The 25,622-nt window shown below is 38.8% G+C and overlaps 1 protein-coding gene across 1 annotated transcript; it reads left to right on the top strand.

Moving 5' to 3' along the window:
• The first annotated feature begins 884 nt into the window (after positions 1-884).
• On the top strand, positions 885-2,416 carry LOC126249293 (uncharacterized). The gene is made up of 2 exons (XM_049950947.1): positions 885-998; positions 1,105-2,416. Exon 2 carries the CDS (start codon positions 1,496-1,498, stop codon positions 2,414-2,416), a length of 921 nt encoding a protein of 306 aa, XP_049806904.1. The 5' UTR covers positions 885-998; positions 1,105-1,495.
• The last annotated feature ends 23,206 nt before the right edge of the window (positions 2,417-25,622 follow it).

Genomic DNA, 25,622 nt, shown 5'->3' on the forward strand with positions numbered 1-25,622 from the left:
CGCATATTTGACACAGACAGTAGTGGAAGTGAAGAGCTTTACCCTTTGGATCCTGTCAGTGATGAATCTTGGCATCCATCGACCAGCAGTTCCAGCTCAGATGATGTTTCGGTAAGTATATAAAACGGTTTATTTCTGGCGATTAATTTTCTGTGGCTTGTGACTTTGTTTCTCTCAACATTGCCAACACATTTGACAGCCATCCTGTGTGTTAATGATGAAACTTGATGGGCACATTTATATTACTGCTTAATGGTGCAATAATGTAGTTTCAAAGGCAAAAGATGTGTAAAAAATATTTTCTCATTAATGTGATTTTAGCGAAATTTAATGTTTTGTGTGGCTTATGACTATATCTCACACAAATTCTTAGACTATTTTGCTCTTCATATTATAGCTTGAAATAAGTAGAATAAATGAAGAATCACCCGAAAAACCAAAGCCTTCACGGAAAAGAAAGCGAAATATTGATCAGTGGAAGAAAAATAAAGCAAAACGTCGACGAAATGCTGGTTAGCAGTATAAGTCTTTAAAAACCCACAAGACTGTTCAGGCTGCTACTATAGGAAGTCCCTGTACTTGTTTAAATAAATGCTTCACAAAACTGCTTGGAGAGGAAGAAAACATTTTTCATTCATTTTGGGACATAGGAAACTATAAGGCCCAGAATACTTACCTGATGAGCTGTATGAAAATGAAACCGAAAAAGCGGAGGTTTGTTCACTTTTTAAATAAAAATGGTTTAATATTTTGCCTATTTATTTCATTTTGTTATATTTGTCATAATTTCTTTCAGAGCTATCCAAAAATGGCTTCCAAGAAAATGTCATCCAGGGATGTTACATTTTCTTATAATGTGAGGGTATGCGGAATAGAAGTCATGGTCTGCAAGGAAGCTTCCCTAAGGGTTCATGGCTTACAGATACATGCATGAAGAGTGAGGAATTTGCAACATCAAATGAAGCAGGGATTTGCAGTGCCAAAAGAAGATGGAAGAGGTATGTATGTTACTCTGTGCTATAAGTTAGGGATGTACTCAAACTGAGTACTATACAAATATTTCTATTAGGAAGAGGATGTAAGCTCATCTTTTTTTTCTTTCAGGAAAACATGGAAACTACCCACATAAATTTCAAGACGAAGCGGTACAAAGTGTTAGAGAATTTCTCAACGCCATACCGAAATATGTCATTACAGTAGGCAACAGAACCCCAATAAAGTGTATTTGGATTGTGATCTCACAACTGCTTCCTTATTTCGAGATAAATACTCAGAATACTGCAAGGAAAAGCAGGTTCCTGCAGTATCTGAAAGTAAATTCAGAGAAATTTTCGTATCTGAATTTAACATAGGCTTCAAATTACCAAAAAGAGACACCTGTTCAAAATGTGATGGGTTTCTAATTGCAATAAATAACCCAGAATTATGTGCAGAAGTCACAGAAAAGAAACAACAATATGAACTGCATCTCAAAAAAGTTGACAGAGGACAAAATATGATTGCGTCTTTAACTGCTCTGGCTAAAGAAAATTCGAAAGAGCATCATGTGATAGCAATGGATATGCAGCAAACGTTCCCCACACCTAAACTAACAGTTGGTCCAGCACTTTACAAGAGGAAAATATGGACATATGGTATCCATGACTGTGGATCAAATAAGGGTTATATGTTTCTGTGGAGCGAGGAAGATGGAGGACGGAGTTCAGATGAGGTTGGGAGCTGCTTATTGAAGTACTTGGAGATAACTAATCCTCAGACAAAACATCTCCACATAATCACAGACAACTGCAAGGGTCAGACAAAGAACTGGACTATTATTGCTTTGGAAAGGTCCCTTGTTGCTACCAAAAGATTTGATGCTGTCCAGCATTACTTCCCTGTGGTAGGTCGCACCATGCTACCTTGCAATCGTGATTTTGGTCGCATTGAACGGTATGCAAGAAACAGACGTCCAATAGTGTATACTCCAGATGAATGGGCAGAAGTAATAAAATGCGTGAGTCCAAAACATTTCATTGTAACTAAAATGGAAAGAGAAGACTTCAGAAGTTTGGAAAGCCTGAAGACATTGATCTCAAAGCGTACAGAATCCACGTCTGGAGATCCCCACCATTTCAGTGAAGCTACTCAATTTAAGTTTGAGTCTGAAGATCCCTTCAAGCTAAGTGTAAAGCACTCTTATTCAGACATAGGAGCTTTCATGTCAGTGGATATTCATGTCAAAAAGAAAGGAAGGCTAGTCGAACCAAATCCATATCAGCTGCCAATAAAGTACAGAAAGCCACTACCAATTAACCAGAAAAAAATTGATGATGTACTGTCTCTTATGCCATACATACCTGAAACAAATAAAGATTTCTTTCGGTCATGTACTGGAAATAATGTGTACAATGATGAGGTAGAGGAACTTCCTTGATGTAACTGTATCAATGAAAAAGTAATTTATACATCTCAGATACCTGATCTGTATATATTAATGTGTAAAAATTATATATTCTGCTTGCTGTGTAAGAGTAGTTAAAATAAATCCTTACAAATTCATACTTTATGTTTTAAACAATTTTTTGGGAGATATAGTCATAAGCCACCATTGACTACATCTTAATTAGAATCATTCTAAAATTAATATTTTATAGCATGCAGAGAGTTGACTATTTAACAACATGCCTCGCAAGTATTAAGCAAGTGTTTGCAGTAGAAATAAAGTTTCTATTTTGTATTAAACATTTTCAGACCTCCGTTGAACTTTAAACTCGCTGTATCTCAAAACTAGTTCGATGTGGCTTATGACTATATCTCTCCGACCCCTTCAATTGTCAACAACAGATGGCGCTGCAGTCTGGGAACCTCTATCGTACGATATTTTACACATATCCACCATGCGTAGCAATAATATGGCGTAGTCTCTGAATGAAATTACCTGAAACCTTTGACAACGTGTCTGGCGGAATGGCTTCACATGCAGATGAGATGTACTGCTTCAGCTGTTCAATTGTTTCTGGATTCTGGCGGTACACCTGGTCTTTCAAGTGTCCCCACAGAAAGAAGTCACAGGGGTTCATGTCTGGCGAATAGGGAGGCCAATCCACGCTGCCTCCTGTATGTTTTGGATAGCCCAAAGCAATCACACGATCATCGAAATATTCATTCAGGAAATTAAAGACGTCGGCCGTGCAATGTGGCCGGGCACAATCTTGCATAAACCACGAGGTGTTCGCAGTGTCGTCTAAGGCAGTTTGTACTGCCACAAATTCACGAAGAATGTCCAGATAGCGTGATGCAGTAGTCGTTTCGGATCTGAAAAATGGGCCAATGATTCCTTTGGAAGAAATGGCGGCCCAGACCAGTACTTTTTGAGGATGCAGGGATGATGGGACTGCAACATGGGGCTTTTCGGTTCCCCATATGCGCCAGTTCTGTTTATTGACGAAGCCGTCCAGGTAAAAATAAGCTTCGTCAGTAAACCAAATGCTGCCCACATGCATATCGCCGTCATCAATCCTGTGCACTATATCGTTAGCGAATGTCTCTCGTGCAGCAATGGTAGCGGCGCTGAGGGGTTGCCGCGTTTGAATTTTGTATGGATAGAGGTGTAAACTCTGGCGCATGAGACGATACGTGGACGTTGGCGTCATTTGGACCGCAGCTGCAACATGGCGAACGGAAACCCGAGGCCGCTGTTGGATCACCTGCTGCACTAGCTGCGCGTTGCCCTCTGTGGTTGCCGTACGTGGTCGCCCTACCTTTCCAGCACCTTCATCCGTCATGTTCCCAGTCCATTGAAATTTTTCAAACAGATCCTTTATTGTATCGCTTTTCGGTCCTTTGGTTACATTAAACCTCCGTTGAAAACTTCGTCTTGTTGCAACAACACTGTGTTCTAGGCGGTGGAATTCCAACACCAGAAAAATCCTCTGTTCTAAGGAATAAACCATGTTGTCTACAGCACACTTGCACTTTGTGAACAGCACACGCTTACAGCAGAAAGACGACGTACAGAATGGCGCACCCACAGACTGCGTTGTCGTCTATATCTTTCACATCACTTGCAGCGCCATCTGTTGTTGAAAATTGTAACTACTGTAATTTCGAAAGTTTGTCCGCCTGAAAATGTACTGTTGTCCCAAGCATATTGCAACAAACGGTGTATTTCTATCACTGCTCGTTTAGTTTTTATTGCCGTTTCAAATATACCGGTCATTTTTGAAACACCCTGTATCATTCTACCTGAATGGGATTCAGAAATTTATTGCAGATGAATAGACAAGATTTCAAAATGCTTGTACAGATGTTTGAGGGGCGCATTTTAAAACATGACAATAATTTTAGACTGCCAATTTCTGCTTCCTTCTGATTACCATTCGCAATTCACACTCGTTATTCACCACACATTCTATGAACAATGGGCAGTGAGTTACTTAGTTTTGAAGTATAATGTGACAAATAACGAAAAGACAACCACTTCATCATCAAGCTGTGATTTGAGACTGACAGTTTGAAATACTTCTATATTTTTTAACAAGTATTTACCCTGAAATCGTTTGAGAACAGTTGCATAGTGAAAAAACATACAAATCCAAAATATCTGGTGGTGTATTTTTTATTATTATGGAAAATGTTTTCTGGAAAAGTACTTGAGCAACTTTCTTCGTTTCCATACAGTACATTCTTTCAACAGCACAGCAGATGACTCAACTTTCAGGTTGCTGCTTTCCTTTAATCAAACCTAGATATGGGCATGATTCTTTGTATGGCACAGTGAAGAAGTCTGCCACAAAGAGTCCGTGACAAAGAACTGTGGCAATGACTCTGAAGAGTGCATCACAATTCATATTAATCTTCACAAGAGGAGTGCTGTAGTATGAGCTAAACATATAGATCATGTGTGTTTTTTCTTTTAATTCTGCCACATATTGAATTCTTCACACACACACACACACACACACACACCCATGATTCGCATATGATATTTTCATTGTTTGTAAACATATTACATAAATTATGGTGTGCTCCCAAAATTGCCATGAAACATAACTGAAAACACTGGTTCAATATGGAACACAAAACATTAATGCCTTCAGGCAACTTTCCTGGCGTGCGTGACTTACATTGCATAAGTTATATGAAAGTAATGATATGCACTTAATTAATGGTGTCCTCTGAATTTTATTCGTGGCCCTCAAACTATGCTACACCAGTCAAGGCATCTGGCTGTGGATACTTAATGCTACTCGTGTGGATTGGAGGACGACGGTTCAATTCCGCGTCCGGCCATCCTGATTTAGGTTTCCCATGATTTCCCTAAATCGGTCCAGGCAAATGCCGGGATGGTTCCTTCAAAAGGGCATGGCCGACTTCCTTCCCCGTCCTTCCCTAATCCGATGAGACTGATGACCTCGCTGTCTGTTCTCCTCCCCCAAACCAACCCCAAACCCTACTCGTGTGTAGCTGGTCCAGATCACTAATGTACCTGTATTCAATTGTTGACTTCATTTAGGCACTGGAAGTGACTATTATCATGCTTATGGTTCTGTTATTTTACATGACAGAAAAGGCCGAACTTTACTGTAATTAAAAAGAAAAGTTTTTGTCAATGAATGTTATTATTGAATGAAAAGCATCAACAAACTATGGAATTTGAAACAGTTATGATCCAAATTTTAAACCTGTGGTTATTTGTTATGCAGAGATTAAATCTAATAGAGATGCTGGCTGAAAGAATTATTTGTACACATTTGACATGTGGTGTTGAATGGCACTGGAAAGTTAGCTGCAAACTCAATCCTACTGATGAGGAGAACACAGGAAGTGCCACAAGCCAATTTCCCAGGAACTTAGGTCAGTAGAAGAGGAGCCAAGATAAACATGTGTCTCGGATTATCAGTAGATACTTGACTGTTTCTGAGAAAATGACTGTCAAAGTTTTCAACATAGTTTAGATGCAGTTTGGAATGTGATCAGCTCTGCCCAACTGAGGGCACAGTGGCTAGCATCGTGGCCTTTCACTTTTGCATCCCATGTTCAAAATCCGATTATTCTTTTTATTTTAGTTTTTTCATTTATTTACTAATTTTAGTAGAAGGTTACTACACAAATATTTCTCATCAAGTTAGGAGAAATAAGAGCATTATATTAATTATATAATTACAAGTGGGTTTCACGTTAAGTGTCATACAGTTGTTATATATGTGTGTGGTATATTTAAGGGTTACAATCTTTCTAAATTCTTATATCAGTTCTTAATTCTTACATCTTTTCTTCAGGAAGATTTGGTGCATGCCCTTGGATGACACCTATCATGGAAACATTCTAAACATAGAAGTTCCAAACAGCATGTACATCGCACAAAGGCAGGATTGCCAGAGTGACATTTCTTCGTATGAATCTCACTCGGGAAAGAAATGTCATTATTGTAGCTCAAGTTTTCACACATTGGCAGGTATTTCATGGCAAACCACACGTAACAGGTCACTTTCCAAAAACCGGTGCTTGCAATTGATTCTGAATCAAGATACACTACAGGAATTTCACCGAAAACAATCTCAAATAATTTTTCCATTCATTTATTTTTTGTATTGCATTCACAAGACATACAATTAGCAGATGAATAAGGACATTATTTCAATGCACAATGGAAAACACTTGTGTAGTAATCTTCTATGGACATGGGTTGATAAATGGAAAATAAAACTAAAAATAGAAATAATTATTGGGTTTCGAACATGGGGTGCAATACTGTGAAGTTGTTACACTATCCACTGTTCCACTGCTTCGGTTGAACTGTTTACTCCCTAAAAGGCATATGAAGTACCTTGAAAGCTTTGAGCATCATTTCCTCAGAAATGGTCAAGTATCGATGGATAAGCTGAGACGCGTCTTCGCTTGTTTTGATGCCTCTTCCACTGAGTGAAGTTTCTGGGAAATCAAATGATGGCACTTGCATGTTGTCCTCGTGAGGGCTAAAAGGTGGGAAATATCCCAAACTTGTAGCTAGGGTTCTTTCCTTTGATAAGATATGGGACACCTATCTCTTGAAAAATAATCCAATTAAAGGCCTGCAAATTCTGAAGATCTTAAACATAACACATATAGGATTCCAATTGTGTACTGGTTGGTGCTGCAAATTTATGAGCAGAAGTGATGTGTTTCTCTCTAATGAAATACTTCACTATCACACAGACTGCAGAGGTGAAAGAAGTAAATGCCAGAGAAAAATTTTAAGACCGATTGAGGACTGAACCCAAGCCATTTGCATTCGTAGTCTGGCACTTTACCATGAAGCCACACTTATTTACATTATAGTATTATAATGTGATTAAGAGTAGTCATATTGTGACTATCTTTGTAAAAATGTAGTGTGATATAAATTTTTCTCCACTGAGAGCAGGTACAGCATATATTCGGGCCAATACCATTCATAAAGTACCCACTACAATGCAGTTGTTAACCCTCTGTCGCTCACACAGGTGACACTTGTCATCCACATGACTTTTCTGCTCAATTTTGTCTGACAGGGCAGGATTGATATCACGCCATTTTCAGTACATTTCTGTTAACTCTCCAGCAGTTAGCGCCAATCATTGTTGACTTTCAGTTACGAAAGATACATTGTTTAAGAAACATTATTATAGTCTGGAGGACACCAGTCATCTGTGCGAGCTCTGCTGCCACAATCTGAAACAAAGTAAGTCTGTATTACTTTATTGCTTTCCTAGATTCAATTGATCTTTCATGTGCGTGAATTTTGACTTATTGAAACTGACTGCAGTTACCTTCCGTGTTACGGCAGAGTTTAGTAGAGATCCTGATGTATGGTTGGAATGGTTCAATGAGCTGAGTGATGAAGATGCTCACAGTGATAGCCCTGACTCAGAGACTGAGGACTGTGTTCATGAAAGCGGTCATGATTCAGGAACAGAACAAGAAGTGCCAGAGAATGATGAATATGAGTCACAGGAAGGAGTAACTCAAGAGGATGCATTTCTTTTAGGGAAAGATGGAATAACTAAATGGAGGAAAAATAAATATCCTACCATTGTTAGAAACAGATCTTGTAATATTATTATGCTTTTGCCTGGACCAAAAAATCAAGCTAGTATAAAAAAGACAGAAATAGAAAGTCTGAATTTGTTCTTTGATAAAAACATAATAAGCATTATCGCAAAATGCACTAATATATCCATCAGTGAAGTTCATGGTAACTTCTCTAGGGAAAGGGATGCTAAAGAAACAGATGTGACAGATATCAGAGCTTTCATTGGTTTGTTATATCTGTGTGGATCTTTGAGATGTTCTAGGAAAAGTATATCGAAATTGTGGGATAACTCAAAGGGAAACGGACTTGAATCATGTTATTAATGCACAAGTGAAAAACCGATTCAGGTTTCTGTTGAGATGTCTTAGATTTGATAATATCTGTGATAAGGTGTTTGCAGAGAGACTGACAAGTTGGCTCCTATCAGAGAGGTACTTGAACTATTCACAAACAATTGCCAAAAATATTTTTCGCCTAGTGAATATCTTACTGTTGACGAACAGCTTTTGGCATTTAGAGGAAACTGCCGATTCCATTCAGGCAATATATCCCTAGCAAACCAGCAAAGTATGGGTTAAAAGTGTTTGTTTTGGTTGATGTAAAAACAGCTTACACTTTGAATTTAGTACCGTACATCGGTAAGCAACCAGAGGGCCCATGTAATGCCAGTAATTCAGCTGAAGATATTGTTCTTCGAATGGTTGAACTGTTTCAAACATTAGAATATATTATACTGTGTACGAAGATTAAATGTATTATATTTAGATTTAATAACAAATCATAAAATCAGTCATAAAGGCCGTTCAAAGTATAAAAATAGACCGCTTGCTTTGTGGATGATGCCTGTCATCCACGTGAGTGACCGTGTCATGAATTTTTGCGCAAGTAATGGAGGGTTAAAGGAATTGGAAGACTTGAACTCCAAGGCCACTGCTGAGATTATGGGACTCACATTCTTCCTTATATTCCAACAGATAGCCTACAGAAATAATACACTTAACTACAAAAGCTAGTCTAATTCTTCTATGAGAGTGTGCTGAAAAGTAATGCTTCTGGATTTTATATGTGAAAACTCTTAGAGCTTTTTAAATAAAAACAAACTTTATTAACATTCTACATATTTATTCTTCATGTCTACATATTTGTTTCTAAATGTAGTCACCCTGACAATGAACACATTTCTCCCAACGAGGAACCAGTTTGTTGATACTGTCACTGTAGAATGTTTGACTTTGTTGACAGAACCACAGCCTCACATCTGCTTGCACTGCTTTATCACAATCAAAGAGACATCTTCAAAGGTGTTCTTTAAATTTTGGAAACGGATGAAAATCAGATGGGACCAAATCATGAATGTATAGAGGATGATCAATGTCTGAACCCAAGGCGCCTGCTATTGCAGATGTCGCAGTTATCGTGTATGGCTTGGAGTTAGCGTGTGTGGCTTGGCATTGTCATGCAGAAGGAGAGGATGCTCCATGTGTGGATGAACTCTTCTGAGGGTAGAAACTTGATTACAGCATGCCGTTTCTCATGCACTAACATAGTTATGGTACACACTACTGTTACATGCTACAGTTTGGAGCCCTCTGGTGGCAGAGGGTTGCAACTCACATCAGTGAAGCAGGAAAGTTGACCAAGTAATATGCAGGACATGGAATACTTCAACCGATACTAAGAACAGAGTAAAAAATTTGGAGGTATTACTTTTCAGCATGCCGTCGTCTGCTTGGAGCTGATCATGGCGGAATCAACCACACCAGCTTATTGATCTCAGTAGGAGTGCACACGCACCATACCCTAGAACTGAGCTTAGCCACATACACTCACACACTACATCAGGTCATTACTACTGCAAAATGGAACTTCTTGCTCAACCTCAATGTTAGCAGCATGACTAGTGCAACAGTATGAATGTTACTGAGTTTATTATCAATTGCAGCAACAGGCTGCAGCAAGTCTGAGGCTACACAAACTGGAGATACCACTACAGTGCACCGTCAACCTGACGTTCTTAGACTCTCACATACTGTTGTGATATTGGGTTGGAGGGAATATTACCCACGGTCTTAAGCCATTCTCATTGAGGATGTAGATGAGATTTGAGACATCATAATGTGAACTAAGGGGTGTTTATGACTATGAACAAAAGAATAAAGCATATGGAATCTTTTGTAACATACTACAAAACAAAAACATTGTGATGCAAAGCCATTTTCTACATCACACCAAGTAGCAATACTCCTTTCTGAAGTTAATGTGTTATGCTCACATCCTTTAGTTTTAGTGTTGGAACTAGTGTGCTATGAAAATGTGCTATTTCAAGGCATTGGTTATTTAATACATTGACTGCCAGTGGACACAGCAGGGGTTCATAGTTGACACTGTGTGCCCACTGTTGGCCACATGCTCCATTATGCTGGTGTACAGGAAATCGGGTACAACATTGCGCTCAATGTTTCGGACTTCGTTTTTTGCAACTTTACACGTCATCCAAAGATATACTGGGTAAATGGACTGGAGCGTGGGGCCACTGGTGGCACGTGTCATTAGGTGTGACTGTCTACTGCATCCACTGGTGGCCTCGTGGTAGTCAGTGTGTTAAAGACATATCAATCACACATTTTTCATGGAACAGGCTGTTGTGATAAAATATCCGGAAACAGCATGTTAAAAGTAGTATCATACTAAATGCAAAGGTATTTACTCAGACAATGCTTTTGTGCATTCTGCTCACAATTTAGAAGTGAAAACTAAGCTTGATATGAAATTGGAAAGTATAGGAGCAAATAAGTTAGAAATTCAAGTTTGATGATATCTCTGTGACTTGCGGATATAATGCATTTGAAAGTGTAGTCCATTTCTAACTTGGAAATCAGTATTTGATTCTTACTTGGGCTAATAATTCTAATTTCTTAAAAATGTCTGGAGCTTCATTTAACTCTTAAATATGTTGTCATTGACATTTAAATTTCTCTTTTCAACACGTTAAGAATCTTTGAAATAATTGACAAACCTAGAATGTTGTTCAGGATTTTCTCCTCCCATATTCAATAACTGCATGTAAACTTATAACTCATAGTCACTGAACTGCTTCTTGAGTACTGATATTCAGTTCAGTACCTGAATTTTCTAAACCAGGGCACCACACTCAGGAGCCAGCTTCACTGGAGACCCATGAACTGTTAAAGCTTTTTCGCATGAAGAACTAAATGCAATCATAAACAATTGTAATTCCAGCAAAAGAGCATGGGTAGATGACAATAGAATGGAGAAGATCAAACACTTTCATTATCAAGTGAGAGATTATATTTTGGCACTTTTCAACAACTGTATAAAAGTCTGTAATTTCCCCAAACCTGAAGCAAATCTCATGTAATTTCTATCTTAAAACATGGAAAATTGTCAACTGAGCCAAAAAAATTTGGAGCAATATCCCTGTTGCATCATATGCTCAAAATCTTTTAGTGAATGTTGCTGAATCGTTTGATTCATGTTGTAATACTAGAAGAAGCAGGTTTTAGATCAGGAAAAAGCTGTACATTTCAGGCCCTCAATTATTGAGGATGGCTTTGAAACCTAGAAAATGACTGGAGTAGCTTTTAGTAACCTGACTGCTATTTGTGACACTGTCAGTCACCGTACATAGTCACAGAAGATCTAAGGGTTGGCAAAAAATTATGGTTTCACCAAACTTATACAAAGTTTACTCCAAAGCAAGAGATTTTATATGGACTTTTAGGGCCAGTGTATTTGATGGAAATGTCAAAGAAGTGGCTTACCAGAAGGAAGTGCTCTTTCACCATTGTTATTCAACATCTGCACCAATGATCAACTCCTTCCACCAAACACAGATAGTTTCCTTTATACTGATTATCTGGCTTTAGCGAGTCAAGACATCTATTGAAGATGTTGAAACCCACCTGATCAACACATTGATCTAAAATCCAGCAGCATGCATTTCATCTTAAGCACAATCAGGCATGATGCAAGCTTATCACACAGCAAAGAATACAATTAGTAAATACACCCCATCCAAAATATCTGGGAGTCACTCTGGATTGTTCTCTGTTGAACAAGCAGCGCTGTGAGAATAAGAGAGTGAAAGTGGAAACCTGACATAATATCCTCCACAAGATCGCTGGTAGTACTTGAGGCTCTTGACTACAAACCCTCATAATGATGGTGCTAGCAACATGTTACAGTGCTGCAAAGTATGTCTGCCCAGTTTGGTACACATGTACCCACATAAAACTGATAAAGTTCTCAATGAATTATGTAGGCTTATCACAGGATGTCTGAAACCTATGCCATCTGTAAAGTTACCAGCTTGCATGCATTGTGCCACCAGATATTCACCTTGAAGTAGCTGCCAATGCAGAGAGAACAAATCAAGCTTATCAAGCAAACCACCCATTGCATGAAAATGTGCCAACAGCCCCAAGGTTCAGGTCCAGAAAAAATTTCTTCAAGACCAGTTCAGTCTTGCAAACAACAGCAGCTACAGCAAGGAAACAGTTGTGGATTTTATGACTTGAGAATAACTCTATGTGGGCAGCCATTTTGGAAACCCTCCCACCTGGTCATGAACGTAGTTGGATTGTGCAGAGGTCACTTAACTGTCTTTGTTGTGGAGTTAGAAGATCCAGAAATGGCATATCTGTACAGATACCAGCAACTGTGACTGAGGAGACAAACACACCATGGAACACTTACTGGTCTGTCAACTATGCGCTGCATCTTGTACAGAACAACTTCTGTTCATGACTCTGAGTGCAGTTGATATTGCATCATTTTGGGCAACAGTAGTGTAACTTAATAATTATTTTTCTCTTTTGTTTCTTAATGATAATTGTCATGTATTCTATTAGATTCTGACTTGAATAAATATGCAAGGTAGTTTCAATGATAGAGGGAGAAAATTATGAAGAACATTCTAGAGATGTCAATGGATTCACAGCATGGATTTCCAGCATCTACATTTTCAGAAAGAAAATCTCTGAGATTGACAAGGAATACATTGGTAATAAATGCCACTGCAGAGTGCTGCAGACATAGATCATATTGACAAGTACATTCTATGCAAGTGGTTGTGAGCACTCACCATTTACACTGGAAATCACATTCACATCAACATCCCTGCTTACCTCCATGTCTTGTGTGAGGATGGCTTAGGGCTGAGCTTGCACAACCAACAACGTCCCATTTACGACAGCCGTGACTGAACGTACCTCATAGTGTGAGTGCTGTATCTGTGAGTTCACCCCCCCCCCCCCCCCCCAGGCAGGCTATGCAGTGTGGCAGTGTAGAATTTTCTGAAATAATGAGTACCAACTTTTCAGCCATTTTGATCATGTTCCCATTATTTTCAGAACAATTGACTGAGGTCGTAAAAGAAATTGCAGTGGAGTGATTGTGGGCATGTGTGGAAGTTTTGTGTGTGTACAGTTATAGTTGCGAAACTACCATAGGCTACCATGGAGTGCCATAAGTAAGCACAGACTATGGCAGTTTCCCAGTAGCTTTGGTCGGTTAAGATCATATCAGCATATCTGTACATTGGGTGTGTTTCTCTGTCAGGCGTTACCTCAGAAAGATTGCTTTCTTTATGTAGGCACTCAATGTCTTACTATATCCCCTAAAAACCAGCAGTGATGAACTGTCTAGAAACTGAGTGAGGATATATAAAGGGCCAGGCAACCTGTGGAACATTTTTGTTATCCTTACTTAAGAATGAACAGTATTTATAGAAAAACTGAAATTGTCAGTGTTTAATTCACGGTTTATTCGAAAACCGTTGATTTGTAACCTGAAGCAGAGGGATGTTGTAGTAAAAATGAAGAAAACAATATGAATTTATCATACAGCACTAGAAAATTCAATTTCCTCAAAACAAAGGTAAAATAAACAAAACTGCAAACCAAAAATATATCAACCATCACTTCAATACTTCATCAAACTTATATAAAACATGTTTATGTTATTCATTAACAGATTTTGTAGTTATCAATAATAACAGGAAACTTTTGCCTTTGATTATGATGAAGAATGTCCTATTGAGTACAAAATAACAACAATAATTGTTTTTTTTTTGTTTGTGCATGTAAACTGTACTTTTATCAAAAGCAATTACTTTGGTTATATGAAAGTGCAAAAGTTATGTATTCAACTAATTTTCATTGCTCATAAAATGCTATCGATATTCTGTAAGGATGTAGTATAGACTAACACTGAATGATGTGGGGTCCTAATTATATGGAAAAAAACCACACACACACACACACACACACACACACACACATGAAGAGAATTTTGTCAGCTCTAGTTTCTCTCTTACACATTCTTTTATGTTTCTTTCCCTGCCAATTACACCAGCACTACCAGTAAGACTACCATTTACTATATCATTTATGTAATGTACCAAAACTATCAAACCATAGTTTTGGTAGAGCCCAACCATATCTACAGTACATCATACATCAGATTGTAAAGTAAAGTTTAATCATCAACTTACTGGATTAAGAATTAAAGTGGGTCATAATATTCTGTAAGAATAGTATAATTTTAGTGTGTCTAACAAACAATGAAATAAAGTTTTTATTTCAAAATAAAAAAAAAGCCTATGCAGGACAATGGCTTATTTTAAGAAATTTAACAAATTAATAAGATAATTTTGTTAAATGAAAAGAATGAATAAATCACATGAGTTAAAATTTTTAGAGTGTAATACAAAAGGACTCAAATGTAGAATCTCACAATCAGAATTGCTCCTGCTTTCTGTCACACTGTGTTACTCACTAATAAGACACGTGGTTGACTTCTCAATACAATCTTCAGCAAGGAAGACTGATACAATGATGCAGAGTAAGTTTAGATCGTGAACATTACAGCTGAATGACAAAGACAGCACTTGGTAGCAGTGGCAAAGACATCAGAATACCACCTCACCAGTGAGATCCAGCAAAAGTTTTGCAAATGAAACACTGTATATAGTGAGCACTGCACAGTAGGAACTTATAAACTGGGTTATGGACTGCTTTTGCACAAACTATTTTTAGAATGAGATTTTAGATGTAATTATATGAGGGTAAGACTTTTAAATTAGTTTAAGTGTTGGGATTAAAAGCGTTTATTCTGTTGTGGACTGGCAAGACAGCCAATCCACAATGGACGGAAGACCGAAAGGCACGCGTTTAAGCTCACGCAGGCTGGCGTGAGGTCTGGAACAGGTAAAGTAATTATACTATCAAGAAAAGTACATAGCTGCTGGAATACTTAACTTTAATCCATAATTGGTGAACATCGCTCTTGATGATACATGACTTACAAGACCAATAGCAAATGATAATGGCGCCTTGCTAGGTCGTAGCAAATGACGTAGCTGAAGGCTATGCTAACTATCGTCTCGGCAAATGAGAGCGTAATTTGTCAGTGAACCATCGCTAGCAAAGTCGGCTGTATAACTGGGGCGAGTGCTAGGACGTCTCTCTAGACCTGCCGTGTGGTGGCGCTCGGTCTGCAATCACTGACAGTGGCGACACGCGGGTCCGACGTATACTAATGGACCGCGGCCAATTTAAAGGCTACCATCTAGCAAGTGTGGTGTCTGGCGGTGACACCACATATTCGTATGTTGGAAGGATCAAAATTAGATGGTGATTAAGAAATTATAGATAACTGATGCAAAATAATAACTGATGAGGAAGTGCAGGAATTAGGTGCTGCTGTGAACATGTTGGGGGTATATGCAACCACAGCTAAGAAGCAATGGAAATATGGTATTTATTATGGTAATCATTAACACACAATAACTCACCTGTTACACATTCTCCAAGAATAGGTAAATTTTGCAGTTCTTCATTAATTTTTCTAAGAGTAACAGTACATTCCATACTGAAATTCTTCATTTCTACAGACCAAAAATCATAAAACTCACAATTCTAAGTTTTCTTTTCGCATGTGTAATTCCCCTTGCAGCAACTGATGCTAATTTTTCATTTAAATCTTTATTTTTACTATTCATGAATTCATTTGCCATTAGAAAAATTTTATCTGCTCCATTTCAGTATACAAGAGGAGTATCTCGTTCCTTAGATGCTTCATCTAAAGGAATAAAATCTTTATCTCCTCTTGCTAGAATTCAGTGAATTTACAAAAAGGTGTCTAGTTACCGGTATATGTCAGCATAACTCAAAAAGTGGCATTTCAAGGTGTGCCACATGTTGATACAAGTACTTAAATTTTTGTCATATTCTTCAGGTTATTGTTTGATTGCATGAAAATGAATTATAACATTATTCAGTTTTATGGGAAAATCATTTTTAAAGATGGTTTTTTCTATATCTTTAATGAATATTGTGTGAATTTTCAAAAGTGCTCACATTTATTTGTTCAAAACAAGTAATTTATTAAAAATAGAACATATGACATTTTATTCAGTAACATGACTGGTAAGTTCTAGTAATTACTCTACAAGTGGTTGTAATTTGTTGGTTGACAGAAATATATCTCCAGATGTAGTACTTTTGTTTGATAAACTATCATCATTTCTCAAGATTGTAGGTCATGAGGTCTCTATGAGCTACATGCCACAATTACTGATGAAGTAGGACATTAGGATTTTGGAGATGAGTGCAAGGGTCAGTAAACATAGAGAAGATAAGACAGCAAATAGGGATATTTTGTAATGTTTTCTTATGTGTAAACTCCAAGCAGCTTACAAGTACTCCTAATTCTAGGGACAATGACTAAAAATAGCAGAAATCAGCTGGAGGGTACTTGTCTTTACATGTGACATAAAAAGTTGTAAATAAAAATTACATAGAAGGATTGAGCATGGAGACAAATACTGATTCAGAATTTTTTAATGAATTACATAAACAGGGGAGAAACAGTTTTAAATTGAGACATATTATTTTAACTGTATGTTGATGATTTGTGATAAATAGATTTAGTGAAAATGGGTGACAGAAAAGTAAACGGCATTTAAAAAACTAATGACAGATACAAAGATAGTGTGGCTTGATTGTCTCTGGGAATCAGTTTGTTAGTGGCACACTATCAATCTGATGGTCTGTTGCTTACTCCATTGTTGATCATTGTGATCTTTCTGTCACTTACTGCTTCTTTCACCTCTGGCAATAATTTGTTAATGTGAAAAAGGCTACAGTCTGAGTCAATGTTAAATTGTTGGTTCCCCTATAATTGACTGTCTGGTTCCATAATTCAGTGGACCGCTGGTACTGTAGCTCAGCATATTTGTTCAGGAGAGTAACAAAAAATCAAGTAAAGTTCTCATCATTGGAATTTGAGAGCTGTCATGTAATATTAATATGGAGCCACAGAATAAAAATTATGAAGAAACATACAATGGAAGGAAAGAGAAAAAAAGGTGTGTCTGGCTGCTGTGCAGAGGACCTGGGTTGGATTCCTCACAGTAGTAGGGATTTTTTTTTTTTTGTGGTGGGATGGATTGAATGGAATGTGCTGGGCCTCATGATGCCAATTGAAGAGGTGCTTGAGTGAGAAGTAGCAGCTCCAAGTTCGACAAAGCCAACAGCAATCAGGAGAACAGTATGCTGGCTCCTGCCCCTCCATGTTGCATCCACATGATGCCACATGACAGAGGATTAAGCAACAGTCGGTCAGTCGCTCTTGACCCATATGGGCCAGACTGTGGACTTTTTTTTATAATCAGTCTCTTTGTTCAATGATCACCATGTTGTATTCTGTTGACAGCCACACATTGGCGAGACTGTTTGTGATGCTGCCAAGAGCATAGGGACTGGACCAATGAGGGGTGGGAATATCTAACACAACCAGGAACATGGTTAAACATAATCGTTTTGGTGGTCCATGTGTTGGTGTAGGGATTTATTATGTTTCAGATCTTTGAACATGGTACACATACCAGTCAAAGTTAGTGTGACACTATACACCTATCCCACATGTGTCTCTTAAGGGGTGCATTCAGTCCTGACTTCATTTTTATGGATGGCAGTGCTTGGCCACATCGAATAGTGCAGGTGGGGGAGCGTGTGCAATGATTGGATATTCAGTGAATGGACTGGCCTACTCATTCCTCTGACTTAAATTCCATTGAGCACATATGTTCTGTGTTTGGGAGATGTATTGCAACATGTCCACAGGCACCCAGGACCATCCAGCAGTTGTCAGTCTTGCTGATGGAGGAATGGAATGCTCTACCATAAGAACTCCTTACCAACCCTTTGGCCAGCATAGGAGCACATTGCAGAGTGTGCACTGCCATCTGTGGTGACCACACACCCTATTAAGAATGCTGTCCCACCTTTTCTAATGTCCAGGGCCATTGTGTATCATGATGACTTCAGTGTAATGATTGTCTTTCAACAAAAGTGTCATTTCTGTTTGCCTCACTGCATATTTCTTCCAGTTACCATCTGCACTACACTGTAATAGTTCTTTCTATGTCTAAGTTTCATCGACCTGTATTACTTGGCAGTGACACATAATGTGAAAGATACTTTCATCCTTACTTTTTGCACACCAGTGTAATAGGAGTCTGAATATATTTTGCACTCAATGTATGTAATAATATCTATCATCCTGTTATGTCTGTAGAGCATGACTGCATTCTGATATTTAAAATTCACTCCCACAATCAAGCATATTACAAGGCACACAGCGTTAAAGTTGCTCAAGTAGTTTTCAGGAAGATGGTGGTTCAAGTCCCACTGTGGCCATCCATATTTAGGTTTTCTGAGTATTTGCTAAATCTCTTAAGGTAAATGTCAGTATGTTTCATATTGGATTTGGATTTAGATTTATTTATTATCCATCTTTAAGCATTAAAATGCAATTAATGTCATCCTTTGTGTACATGCACACTTGCATATACAATTAAATACATAACATACACAACGTAAAAGACATTGTATATCATTATTGTCTATAATGAGACAAAATTGTCCATCATGCTGCATGTGATGTATTTAATATATTCACATATGTAAGTCTAATCTAAATGAAACTACATTAATACTTAAGATCCTCTTTAGGGCACGTTTTCAACTCTTCTATTGTACAAAATGGTTTTTCTCTAATACATTTCTGTGTTGCATTTTTTAACGTATTCAGTGACACATTGTGTGCCTGTAATGGTGACATGTTAAATAGTTTTATTCCCATGTACTTGTAAATATCTTGAGTTATTATAAGTCCAGCAACTGTGACATTGATCTGCAGTTTTAGGCATGTGTTAGGTTGATAAACAGATTGTCATAGTTATCTTTTTATGTATTAGACAGCTGAGAATGAAGAGGAATGTCACTGATGGTTTTTTTAGTTTTTTGAAATATGGTGTATGGGACTCATTATTAATGACTCCATAGATGCATCTGATTGCTTTCTTTTGTCAAATGAGGCCTTGTTTTGCTCCAGTAGAATTCCTCCGTAACAAAATGCCACATGCCAAGTGGGTACAAAAAAAGGCATAGTAGAGACACTTAGCAATAACTGATCACTGACACCATAGTACAGGTTTGCCTTCATGATTATTCAATCATTACATTGCCTTTTCAGGGTTTGCTGTTCTGATCAGTTTGAACCCATAGGCTGAAGGTTGGGAGGGGTGGAATTTAGCCAGCTCTTCTCTTGACAAGAAATATATAACTCCAGTCACCACAAGGGATACACAAGAGGCTGACGGTGATGAACCAGTGACTACCTATTGCCGCTGCTGCTTACTTCTGTAGCTTTTCATGTGCTCTAGGAGACATTCCATCATAACATGACCATGTTGAGTGGTGATAATCTGATCCAGAGAGATGAGCATGTCCTTGTCAATGCTATTGTTAAGAAATGAAAGGTATTCAGGGGACAAAAAGGAGGAAAGTAGCTCAGGTGCATAAATTAAGAAATAGACCATACTGATGGCTATGGTTCCCATTATCGTAGCTGGCTAGCGGAAAGTCAGTCCAGATATCTCACAATGAGTTCCATTGAGTATTAATCCTTGACCCTGCAGTACCAACCTTTGTGTGCCACCTAACTTTCCCTGCTTGTAACATGTACAAATAACTACTGTTGGCTCTGCCACTAAAAATAACCAGTGCTGTCCTACCCGCTGGAAGTATCCCCCGTCTCCGAACTTCCTGTAATGCCTTGTTGACGTTAGCAAAGTCATCTGCACTGGTTGTCCCAACACTGTCTTTAGGATCCTACCACCTATGTCCAACCATCCTCTTTTCCAACTAACCCACAGGATCAACTCCATAGCCGTCATAGTTACACCGGCAGCTCTGCAAACTCCGATCGTAACAGACGGCACTCTCCTTGTGTACCGTTATACGCTGATCGATTACTCATCATGCTGTTCAATTTCCCAAATGTTTCTTCCAGTCTTGGAATCTCGTTCCCAAGTGCCCAAACGTTGCAATTTATACTTAATGTCCACTGGTGATCCTACATAATCACGTCCATCTGCTTGGAAAACATGACACTTCCCTACACAGTATGTACCTTAACTGCTTTGGCTCCACACCTGTAGCACAATAGGCCTAACATGATAAGACTCTATGCTCCATCCCTCCTCCATGTGATGAATGTGCTTCTGGATGCTGCTTCCATCTCCTCCCATCTGGGGGTAGGAATGTGCGTTGTGCAAGGAAACAAAATACAAATGTCAGTCCCGCATCACTGCTCTAGGTCTTAGCATATACCAATGATTCACCATATTATCCTGTCTCCTTTGCTTTGTTTTTCCTTTTCCTCTTCATTGTCTATCATTCCCTCCTCCTCCTCTTCTACAGAATCTGGGGTCACATAAGGAAAATTGTCCATACCCCTTAAATGGCCAAATTTGGCTTATGTGGGCTATCATAGGGTGGGTGGGGAGCTGCAATTTAATGTTGACTGGCAACATTATCTCTATAACTGGTAAGGACCATTATACCATGACACAAACTTCTTTGTTTTCCCCTTCGGCACGTAAAGATTTGCTGACACAGGCCATTGACTCATACTGCTTTTACATCATGCACCATTTCCTGTTTCTCCAAAGCCTTCATATTCATTTTTTATACTTGTATCCAGTCAAATTTCAATCTCCTAGCGAAATCCTTCACTGATGAGATGTCTCCTTGTTGTGGGGCTATGCAAAACTTAAAGAACAATGGCATTTTGCACCCAAAAATTACTTCATATGGGGATAACCCTGTACTCTGGTGAACTTTCAAGTTGTATGCAGCAACGATGTTAGCCAATAGGATGTCCCAGTTGTTATGCTGGGAATTTATGTAAATCTCAACATTTTTGGAATTGTCCAGTGGACTCGTTCTGTGCAACCGTTAGCTTGAGGATTCAGAGCACTCATCCATAATTTCTTAGTGTGCAACAGCCTGCATAGCTGCTGCATTAATTCTGAGCTAAAATTTGTGCCCTGACCTGTGATTATGGTTTTCGGCATCCCACGTCAAAGTATCCACTTGCTACTTAGTGCCCAGGCCACTTTCATGGTTTTCTGGTCCAGTAAAGCTATCATCGAAATGTAACTAGAAAAATGGTCAGTAATAGTTAATACATAACAATTCCCTGCTGGTGTTTGTGCTAGGGCCCTAGGATGTCCAATCCTACCATTTGGAAGAGCTTATCAGCTTTTGGTAACCTATGTAGTTTAATTTGCTGGTGGTTAAGCTATGCTGTTTGAACACATGGAACACAATTTTTCACATAACAGTCCATGTTCTGCCTATGCATCATCCACCAATAATTCTGCACTACCCATCTCTCCATTGCCCTTTGACCCAAATGTACCACTAAAATTGAATCATGCACTTGCCTGAACAGTTCATCTCACAAGCTCTGTGGTACCACTAACTGCAGCCCATTTGCATTGTTTGATAAAATACTCCGTCCTCCATGCAGAACTACTGTTGTTTAGCAAACCACTGACAGTCCAGGTCAGCACTTTGTGCCTGTGCACATACCTTATGGCTGAGTTTGTTTGCATTAGTGTGTGTCATTCGTGGCTGATGTACTACCTTGTAATGGAACTCACTTAACTGCATGGTCCATCTTGACAATCTACTTTTTGGATCTAAAGCCACATAAGTGCTGCATGATCAGTCACCACTTTAAACTGTCTACCATACTGGTAACAACGAAAGTACCCAGTTCCAAAAATCTCTGTGACTATTTCATCCTCTGTAGTGGAATAATTTTGTTCAGTATTATTCGACTGCCATGAAACATACACATTACGATGCTCCTGTCAATCTACTTTCTGACTCAAAATAACTCCTAACACAAAACTGCTCAAATCAAAATAAAGAATAAATGGTTTTTCAAAATTTGGATAGACCAAAATGGGACTAGATGATAACAGATCTTTTATCTTCTGGAACACTGCCTAACACTTAGCTGTCCAACGAAACTTCACTCCTTCCTGTAGCAGTTGCGTGAGATGTCTTGCAATTTCTGCAAATACTGGAACATACTTATGGTAAAAATTCAAGACTGCAATTCCTTTACTTTGGTGGATGTTCGAAAGCTTTGAATGCCCTGAACTTGCTTTGGGTTGGTAAGAATTCCATCCTGCTCTAAATGTGATCCAAATACCGAACTTTTTGCAATACAGAATGACATTTCTCTAAACTCAACATTAACCATGCTGAACACAGATGATCAAATGCTTTGCACGTCCACTCCAAATGTTCTAGAATATTCTTTGAATACACAATTATTTCATACAGATACACCGTGCGCTGTTTTGGTTTTAATTCATGTACTCAACAAATGCTGAAAGGTTGCCGGCATGTTTTTAAGTCCAAAAGGCATGTGGAAAAACTGAAAATGCCCAATCAGTGATGAGAATGCAGTTTTTGGTCAGTCTTCTGTCATCACTTCCAGCTGGTGGTAACAACTATTCAAATCCAGTGTTGTGAAGTACCAACACTATCCCAAAAAGTCCAATGTCTCTGTTATATTAGGCTTAGGGTACACATCTGACACTGTTTTCTGGTTGAGGAACCAATAGTCACATCAGAAATGATATGCTTTGCCACCATCTGGTGATTTTTGGTTACAATTACAATGGGAGCAGACGAAGGACTAGAACTATATTCTATGATGCTGTCTCTAAGTTGCTGGTCTATAAACTCTTTTGTAATCAGCTACGAACGCCTTGGAACTCGTTATGGTTCCAGTAGGAATTTGGTGCTGAACAAGTGGTGTTGAGAGTAATGGACCCAGTGGATTAAATAATACCATGTACTCACTCAACAGTTTTTCCACTAATGCTCCATCCAATGCTTCAAGATGTGCTACCTTATTCCTTAGTGTTGACCAGTCAATAGATCCTCCCAACATTGTGTAATATGCTGTAAAAATCATGGTCTAGTCCATCCTCATCTAATACTTCTAAATTCACAACCAGACTACCCTGTGACAACTTTACTTCCTCAGGGCCAAAATTATCAGTACCGTCAGTGAAGGTATTCCGGCTGCAGTGCCTAGCTGAAACAAAGTTACATGCAGTTTTACCGTATGCTGTTCCAGGTCAGTTATGGTGTGATGTGCAACCAGGAAATTGAGTCTGAGAATAATGTAACTACTGCTAACCGCTAATCCAACCCTCACACCAGTGTAAACAGACAGTGTAAACAGGCACAGGACTCTACTGTCCATCCTTAAATATGGCTTTCTGCCACTGATGTCTGTGGTTCTTCTTTCCCAGTGGGTCAGTGGAATATTCTGGTGTTGCTCGGCTGGTTTAACACACCCGATTACCATCCTAGATATTGACACCATGGAGTTCAGCAAGCTGCTGCCTGTCACGTCCTCCTCTGGCCAGTGACACAGCACTCTCCTTCGCGTCGCTTAGCTTGGCACTCCGCTGACCCACTTGCATCACAATATCATACCACTGAGCTGCACAACAGAATGTAACACTTGTAAAATGTAAACTTCCATGTCCGGAATTGTCAGAATTAATAAAATATTCAGGGCTATTATGCTGCAGTTAAAAGGATTTTATTTTAATACCCAAAGTTTCATCCCCATCTGTGGACATTTTCAAGGGTGGTTGTAGCCTTGTTAAATGTCTGATTCACACCCTGGCTCCCTACAGAAAAATTCCACTTCTGTGAACTTATGCACAGTGGCGTGACGTCACATGTTTTGAACACATGAGTGCAACTGGCCGTTGTCAACTGCCACTGTCCACTGTTACTATCATCCCATGGTGGAAGACTGGTGCACATCTTCTTCAGCACTGGAATCCAATTTTTTTTTTTTTCAATTTCGCACCCTCCTCCTTTCTACTGAAATTCCTGGGTGTTTCAAAATCCCTATGGCTTGTATGTATAGCCTTTTCTGGTATCCACTTGTGGCTGCCAGTACTTGAGTCCCATCAAAACGAATGTGGTGGTCTTCTGGCTGTAAAGCATGTTCTGCAACAGTTGATCTGTCAATCTCCCCTCTTCTGCAATTACCCTTGTGCTCTTCAAGTCATTTTTTGACATTCTTTTTGTAGTACCCATGTACACATCCCCACAACTACATGGAATCCTGTAAATTTTCCTCCTGATTTTGCAGAACTGTTTAAATATTACCTCACAACCATGTATTTCAAATGGAATGAAGAGTTCTATGAACATACAGATGGTGTCTCTGTGGGGGAGCCCTTTAAGCATGGTTATAGTGAATATCTTTATGGAAATATTTGAGGAGCAGGCAATGGAAACTGCAAACAAGAAACAAAATATTTGGTTACATTACATGGATGGTATGTTTGTTGTGTGGTGGCATGCCAGGGATGAACTGGATTGTTTTCACAAACATCTGAACAGGATCAATCTGAAGATTCAGAATACCGAGGAGGAGGAGGCAGGTGGAAGACTAAATTTTCTTGATGTTCTAGTTTTCAAGAAAGAAGATGGTAGCTTGGGCCACACGGTTTATTGAAAACCCATGCACACAGACTGTTACCTACACCAGGATTTGAACCACCACCCACAACAAAAGCAAAGAATCATAAAAATGTTGGCAGATAGAGCAACAAAAATCTGCAAACCAGAGCTGCTTGACACAGGATTAAAACATCTCACCAATGAATTTCTCAAGAAAGGTTATTCATTTGCTGAAGTGAAAAGAGCGTTAAGACCACCATGTAGAAATCATAGTGATGCTCAAGTGCTGGTGAAATTGAATGGTTTTCTGCCATTCATTAAGGATGTGACTGACCACATAGGAAAAATCTTGAAAAAGCAGAACATTGTGGTAATATACACACCCACATGGAAGATACAAGATCACCTAAAATCAGCCAGGGATGTTTGGCAACCACTGGAAAAAGCTGGAATTTACAGGATTCCGTGTAGTTGTGGGGAAGTGTATGTGGGTACTACAAAAAGAATTGTCACAAAACGACTCGAAGAGCACAAGGGCAATTGCAGAAGATGGGAGACTGGCAGATCAGCTGTTGCAGAACAGTTTTACAGTCAGGAGACCACCACATTCATTTTGATAGGACTTAAGTACCAGCAGCCACAAGCAAGTACCACCAAAAGCTATACAGACAGACCATAGAGATTGTGAAACACCCCAG

Source organism: Schistocerca nitens, chromosome 3 (genome assembly GCF_023898315.1).
Source record: "Schistocerca nitens isolate TAMUIC-IGC-003100 chromosome 3, iqSchNite1.1, whole genome shotgun sequence".
NCBI lineage: Eukaryota > Metazoa > Arthropoda > Insecta > Orthoptera > Acrididae > Schistocerca > Schistocerca nitens.

Excerpts from the sequence above, each read along its gene's own strand:
- LOC126249293 (XM_049950947.1), top strand. The coding sequence starts at position 1,496 with ATGATTGCGTCTTTAACTGCTCTGGCTAAAGAAAATTCGAAAGAGCAT.